This window comes from Ascaphus truei, chromosome 1 (genome assembly GCF_040206685.1).
Source record: "Ascaphus truei isolate aAscTru1 chromosome 1, aAscTru1.hap1, whole genome shotgun sequence".
Taxonomy (NCBI): Eukaryota; Metazoa; Chordata; class Amphibia; order Anura; family Ascaphidae; genus Ascaphus; species Ascaphus truei.
In genome coordinates this window covers 402,804,902-402,812,820 of record NC_134483.1, presented here as the reverse complement: position 1 = coordinate 402,812,820, position 7,919 = coordinate 402,804,902, and the positions used below count along the sequence as shown (strand labels likewise).

Sequence of the window (7,919 nt, the reverse complement as noted above, 5' to 3'; positions counted from 1 at the left end):
AATGCTTAGGCCTCGTTCAGGGTGCTGGCTTCGGAGGGAGGGCGTGCTGCCGTGCGTGCTGCCGTGAGAAACAAAGTATTCAATTTGAATACTGGTTTTCAGGGTAGCAACCGCCCTGTCTCCGAGGCCAGGAGTTGAAGCTCACTACAGTTTCAATAAACGAAAATTTCGTTTTTTGGAGCTGCAGCAGCGTCACAGGGACCAAGGCAGTCAATGAAATCATTCTTCAGAATGATTTCATGACTGTAACTTGGATACTTAACCTGCTGTGTGTAACCCCGCCCCCTCCCCAACGCTGAAAAGTCTGCTGGGGTATAAACACAGATCGCCCAGCAAACTGCAGCACTGCCTCCCTCACGCCCTCCCTCCGAGTCCTGCAGCTGGCACCCTGAACGAGGCCTAAGGCAGGGGTGAGCAAACTTTCCCCTGTCCCCCCCTGGATGCTGTCCCCCGCTGCTCGCACTGTCATGTGACGACACGTTGCCATGGTAATGTGACCCAAGCATTGCAATGACAACACCCAAGGTTAAATTATTTAACTGTTTAGGCACTTTCTCATATTTCATGATGTTCAGTCCAGAGGACAATAAGAAATAAACATTTAGTGTAAGTACCTGCTGAAATGGAGTTTACCTTGACGAGGTTAACAGACGTGAATGATTTTTATATTAAAAGATGCAACTAAATGACTCCTTTTGTTATTAGATTTAGGATCAAAATATAGATTTTCAAGAATAAATTGCAAGCCACTTTGGGAGGAGCACAGGATTTCTGTATTTGTTTTCTAATATATTTTGTATGCGCAGCGCTTTAAAATGTATGTTACAGTATATAAATTATACATTTGTTTTTGTGAATGTGTGTGGGGGTGTATATATATATATATATATATATATATATATATATGCACACAGCAAATCTTTATTTAATCTATCTTAATAATTGAGCGCTGGTTTCTCCCTTTTACAAATTTATATATGTGTGTGTGCGTGTGTGTGTATATATATGTATATTCTTGAGGAACTACCATAGGCAATCAAATAAGAGTCCTGGAAGTGCGCGCGGACGCAAGCTTGCGCAGGTAGCGACGTCGCCACCATGAGCTCGGCCGTAGTTTGTCAACTGAGAAAATGAGAATCTAATGGCCGTACATTTATAAACCTCGAAAATATGTAAAATATGGTATATATTTGAGGCACTGAGAGATGTCGCTTAAAGGAGCATTTCCCTTTACCCCCCAGTCCTCCCTTCTCTTTAACATTTATAGGAAGCAGGGGGTCTCGAGCCAAACCGCATCAATTTCAGCTCAGGGGACCCCCTGTTTGCCGAGATACTTACCAGAGATGGTGCTGCCAATACTTAATGAAGGTTTAAAACCAGGGATGGAAAAATCCTGGGAGCCTAAAATGGCTCCTCATTGTTTTTTTGTCTGACGCCTAAGTATTTAATATTTTCGGCCAACCCAGTCAAAAACCCCTGCGTCACGAGGGCCAATAGGAAGTCGCGACATATGTTTTGTTTTCCTTGGTGGGGGCTACTGTAGTGCTGATACCTTTCCGGTACGTATCTTGGGAAGCAGAGGATGCCCAGAGCTGTAATCAACACGGTTCTGCTCTGTATATCGCCTGCCTCCTATAAATGTAAAAAGAAGGGTGGGGGACGGGGAAGAGGAGAAGGGCAATAACAGCAGATGGAACTGCTCCTTTATAACATATTCCTATGTTCCTATTTGACTTGCCTATTTGTAAATTAAAATGTCCCATATATTTAATTTAGAAACAGACAAGTAAAATATTTTTTTAGATTCTAAGCTCTTTTTCCTAATGTTACTTTTATGTCTGAAGCACTTATTCCCATTGTGTTATTTGTATTATTTGTTATTTATATTATGTCACATGTATTACTGATGTGAAGCGCTGTGTACATTAATGGCGCTATATAAATAAAGATATGTGTGTATGTATGCCACATTTAAAACACTCCATATTTTGCCAGATTGCCTCACATAGGGCCTGATTCAATATTGTCTGAAACCATTGACTCGGATTGAATTGCAGTACAGGCATACCCTGGTTTAAGGACACTCACGCGAGTAAGGACATATTTTCAATAGCCCCATATCCCTGTGTCCGTACTCTCGCTTCGCAAGTACGGACACTTATTCTGCCCTACAGACCGCCGTAGTAGTGACGCGCTGATTCCCCTTGTTCAATAGGCAAACAGCAGCTTGCGCATGCGCCTGTCAGCACGTCCTGAACAGCAATACCGATTCCCTACCTGTACCGAAGCATCGATAAGTGGAAATAGGTAGTGGTTCAACTATAAGTGCATTTTCGCTTTACATACATGTTCTAGACCCATTGCGTACGTTAATGCGGGGTATGCCTGTAGTTAAATTTGGACAATATTAGGTAAGGCCTATTCTGTAGTCACCAGAGCCTGTTTCTGTTTCTTAGATAAGCAGGGTAAAGTAACGTTAATATTTTAGTTGTTGACATAAGAATTAACAATCTTTATAGTTTCTTATATTAATAGAAAAGAAAAAACAGAAAAGTTCATTCTATGCACACGACTTTTCAAAATGCATACTAACAGTATTTTTTTTACTTCATAGAAGAATTTGGAGTCATGAGTGATGACTGCTCAGATATGATGAATGGATGTAGCAAAGCAAGAATTGGAACTCAGAATGAAGCTGCGCTGCTTGCATTAATGGAAAAGACTGGTTACAATATGGTACAAGAAAACGGGCAAAGGAAATTTGGTGGTCCTCCTCCAGGTAGGCATACAAAATAAATAACATTGAATTGTATTGTCTTTGTAAAGTTCTGCTATCTTGTAATATTGTGTAGAATTATACTTTTATTTTGGGGTCACAGGATCAGAAGTTTTGAAATAACAAGATGTGGATGATATAAATTGTTCCATGACACCAATAATTTCCTATTTTGTTTTGCCAGTATTTAAATAAAAATAATTGAATATTACATGCAGTACATATCCTAATTTGAAGACAGTTTATGGCTGTGGTAATGTATGCTTTAAATGTTCACCTAATATTTAAAATTAATGTATTTTCTGGGGATGACTTTGGTAAAATGACTGGATAAAGCTGATAGTATGGTGCTGAAAATAACTTGCTGTAACTACTTTGTCTTTACGATGTATAATATAATACATAGACAGGTAAAGCATGATTTTAAAGTAACCTATTAACTAGTCTTGTAGAATGTTATTTAATAAGGTGGTAAAGCACTTTAAGTTGAATATCTAGCCCGCTATACTGTCTCTGATAGTGACTAGCAGTGGAAAGCACATTTTTCAAATTAATATGCAATATGTCTAATTGCATTAATCAATCGTAGACATTTAATAATCTGTATCTGTTAATACTTCCGTTAGATTCATCGTGTTTTTCTAGTTCAAGACTGTGATAATGGCCTTGTTTTCAAATGAATATGCAAGATGTCAAATTGCATTCATCAGTCATAGACATTTAGCAATTACTACTACTTACTGTACTTATTTCAAAGATAATGTAGTAGTAATATTAGTTGTTGATTATGTTAAAAGCAAAAGAAGACATAAATCCAGGAAATTAAACCTATGTTAATTTGTAAATCATGGAAAAATGATTAGAAATTATGATTAATGATGATGAATAGGATGACCCATCACACTTATTGTTTTTTGTCTTCCCATCCTTATCTTATCTTGATTAAATCATATTGTATAGGAGTCTGGCATCAGATTCATCATGAAGTATTACATTGGATTTTTATATTTGTATTGCCGGCTGCCATGGGCCTTCCACTAGTGCCTGCCTAGCCTATCCGTGCCTGCCTGGTAGTAGATGTGTTGCCTGCCTACCCTCGCCTAACCCTGCCCTAACTGTCCACTACAGTCTGTACTAGCCAGTGCTTGTTTGCTGTATTTGTTAAGAAACAGTAGATTGTTAGATTAACAGTTAAATTGTTAATGCAACATTCCCCCCCCCCCCATCCCAAATAAATAAATAAATAATAAGTCATAACATAACCTGGCGGTTTTTGTTGTGTTGATCTATTTCAGGATCAAAACTTTATTTTTGTGCCAAGTTTTAACCTATTCATTATTTCCCTGGCATCAGCTGTTACCATGGCAACCTCTTTTTCTTCTTCATGAATGTTAATGGCAATGGCCATTTTTTTTCCAAACAGTTTTTGTTTTTTGAATTACATAAAGGTTAGGGGCTGGATACAGTATAAAAAAGGAAACGGTGAAGGGTGGGAACAACAAAACCAACATAATCAAATCAACAATACGCTTAAAAAATAATGATAATAACTTTAACAATACTAATAAAAAAACAAACAAAAAAGAGCTATATAGGAGAGGGATGGGGGCAAGAGACACTAGTGGTAATAACATTAATAATTTTCCTGATTGTTTGGTTTTATGGTGTAGCATGATTTGTAACTCTTGAACAATTTTCCCATTATAGAAACATTTTTAATGATTAATTTTTAATATCTGTAAATTTGTTTAAATTTGTATATCTTGTATTGATAATCTTCTGGAAAGTCATTCAACCAGGGATTCCAGATTTTTTTTCACATTTCTCTGTGGAGTTATTCATAAATGCCGTAATTTTTTCCATTTGTAGAACAAGTCGCACCGTTTCCTGAAAGACCTGATAGGATGTTATATTTATTTGCTTCCATTGAAGTGCTATTTTGCATCTAGCTGCTGTTAACAGATGTGCAACTGATTTGTTTGTTGCATACAACACATTATGCACAGGTTTCCCCAAAATCATTATTACAGGGTCCATTGGTATAGCCACTCCAATCACCCTACTGTAGTAATCTCTCTTAATTTTCCTGCAGAAGGGAACAGCTTTTGGGCAAGTCCAAAATATATGGTATAATGTACCTCTAGAACCACAATTTCTCCAGCACAGAGCGCTTGCTCCTTTGTACAGTAAATATGTGCTAATCTATCTGGTGTTAAATACCATCTCATCATAATCTATTTTCTTCAATTATGGTGCAGACAGATGAGCTCGCTACCGCCTCCCATATCTCTTCCCAATCATTTTTAGAAATCTCTGATCCAATATCTTTTCCCCACTGTCATGTATGAGTGTTTTTCTTTTTGTCTAGGGACCTCAGAGTAGAATATGTATTTGAAATCAACCCCTTGTGATTTGTTTGTATTGTGCACATCTCTTCAAATTCGGTTAGATGTGTGTTCCCTTGCGGAAAAGATTTTGAAATAATAAAATGCCTGATTTGTGTATACATATAACTTGTGATATACCGCTCACCACAGTATCAGAAAAAATCATAAACATAATTACAGTCGGTGCAAAAGGGATAAGGATAACAGACAAAAACATACAAGGAGACAGAGATTCTCCAGCAAGAGATCCCAGTTAGCTGCACAACAAGACTGAAAATATGTTAGGGTTAAAATACCCCACCAACATATAGGTAATTAGGCTCTAGAGCAGGGGTGGGGAACGTCCGGCCCGCGGGCCGTGTAAGGCCCGCAAAGTAATTTGGTCCGGCCCCCGGGAAACAAGCCTGCACAAATGTTTAAAAAAAAAAAAACTCCCCCTTTCCTGATTGGCTGCCCGTGCTGTCACTCTGCCAAAATTTTTTTTGGGCCTGCCTCTTTCTACAGCACCGCCCCCCTCCCTTCTCTCCTCCAGTAATGCCGGGCTCTTTAGGCTCCGCCCCTCTGTTCCTCCCTTTAGGCTCCGCGGGCCTGCCAGTCTCTCAGCTGCACTGGCTACCTATGCTGCTCCAGCAGCCCATCCACGGGCCCCAGATAACCCACATGCCCCCTTATACCCCCTCCCAGACACCTTACCCACCCCAAGGGGGAGAGGCCTTATTTTTGTGTGTTTGCAGAGGAGGGCTTATTGTGTGTGTGTGTGTCACTGTGTGTGTCATTGTGTGTGTGTGTCTGTCTCTGTCACTGTGTGTGTCTGGCACTGTCACTGTGTGTGTCTGGCACTGTCACTGTGTGTGTCTGGCACTGTCACTGTGTGTGTCTGGCACTGTCACTGTGTGTGTCTGGCACTGTCACTCTGTGTGTCTGGCACTGTCACTCTGTGTGTCTGGCACTGTCACTGTGTGTGTCTGGCACTGTCTCTGTGTGTGTGTTACTGTCTCTGTGTGTGTGTGTGTGTGTGTGTGTGTTACTGTCTGTGTGTGTGTGTGTGTCACTGTCTCTCTGTGTGTGTGTGTGTGTGTCACTGTCTCTCTCTCTGTGTGTCACTCTCTCTCTGTGTGTGTGTGTGGGTGTGTCTCTGTGTGTGGGTGTGTCACTGTCTCTGTGTGTGTGTGTGTGTGTGTGTGTCACTGTCTCTGTGTGTGTGTGTGTGTGTGCGTGTCACTGTCTCTGTGTGTGTCACTGTCTCTGTGTGTGTTTTTGTCACTGTCTCTGTGTGTGTGTGTGTGTGTGTGTCACTATCACTGTGTGTGTCTGGCACTGTGTGTCACTGTATGTGTGTGTGTGTGTCACTGTCTCTGTGTGTGTGTGTGTGTGTGTCACTGTCTGTGTGTGTGTGTGTGTGTGTCACTGTCTGTGTGTGTGTGTTTGTGTCACTGTCTCTCTGTGTGTGTGTGTGTCACTGTCTCTGTGTGTGTGTGTGTGTGTGTGTCACTGTCTCTGTGTGTGTGTGTGTGTGTGTGTGTCACTGTCTCTGTGTGTGTCACTGTCTGTATGTGTGTGTGTGTCACTGTCTCTGGGTGTGTGTGTGTGTGTGTCACTGTCTCTGTGTGTGTGTGTGTGTCACTGTCCCCCTTTCCTGATTGGCTGCCCGTGCTGTCACTCTGCCAAATTTTTTTTGGCCCTCCTCTTCCTACAGCACCGCCCCCCTCCCTTCTCCCCTCCAGTAATGCCGGGCTCCTTAGGCTACGCCCCTCTGTCCCTCCCTTTAGGCTCCGCGGGCCTGCCAGTCTCTCAGCTGCACTGGCTACCTATGCTGCTCCAGCAGCCCATCCACGGGCCCCAGATAACCCACATGCCCCCTTATACCCCCTCCCAGACACCTTACCCACCCCAAGGGGGGAGAGGCCTTATTTTTGTGTGTTTGCAGAGGAGGGCTTATTGTGTGTGTGTGTGTGTCACTGTGTGTGTCATTGTGTGTGTGTGTGTCTCTCTGTCATTGTGTGTGTGTGTGTCTGTCTCTGTCACTGTGTGTGTCAATGTCACTGTGTGTGTGTGTGTGTGTGTCAATGTTACTGTGTGTGTCAATGTCACTGTCACTGTGTGTGTTTGGCACTGTCATTGTGTGTGTCTGGCACTGTCACTGTGTGTGTCTGGCACTGTCACTGTGTGTGTCTGGCACTGTCACTGTGTGTGTCTGGCACTGTCACTGTGTGTGTCTGGCACTGTGTGTCACTGTCTGTGTGTGTGTGTCACTGTCTCTGTGTGTGTGTGTGTGTGTGTTACTGTCTGTGTGTGTGTGTCACTGTCTCTGTGTGTGTGTGTGTGTGTCACTGTCTCTCTCTGTGTGTGTGGGTGTGTCTCTCTGTGTGTGTGTGTGTGTGTGTGTCACTGTCTCTGTGTGTGTGTGCGTGTCACTGTCTCTGTGTGTGTGTCACTGTCTGTGTGTGTGTGTGTGTGTGTCACTGTCTCTGTGTGTGTGTCACTATCACTGTGTGTGTCTGGCACTGTGTGTGTGTGTGTCACTGTCTCTGTGTGTGTCTGGCACTGTCACTGTGTGTGTCTGGCACTGTCACTGTGTGTGTCTGGCACTGTCACTGTGTGTGTCTGGCACTGTCACTGTGTGTGTCTGGCAATGTGTGTCACTGTCTGTGTGTGTGTGTGTCACTGTCTCTATGTGTGTGTGTCACTATCACTGTGTGTGTCTGGCACTGTGTGTCACTGTGTGTGTGTGTGTGTCACTGTCTCTGTGTGTGTCT

At 42.3% G+C, this 7,919-nt stretch overlaps 1 protein-coding gene across 3 annotated transcripts in view; it reads left to right on the top strand.

The window, feature by feature from the left end:
* The window catches only part of RBM46 (RNA binding motif protein 46), an 89,964-nt gene that overhangs the window by 2,009 nt on the left and 80,036 nt on the right, over positions 1-7,919 (top strand). For 2 of the 3 annotated variants that reach the window (XM_075612840.1, XM_075612856.1), the window contains exon 2: positions 2,615-2,779. In XM_075612840.1, coding sequence (XP_075468955.1) covers positions 2,615-2,779 — 165 coding nt within the window. The remainder of the gene's footprint in view (positions 1-2,614; positions 2,780-7,919) is intronic. The other variant, XM_075612848.1, reaches the window with a different exon arrangement.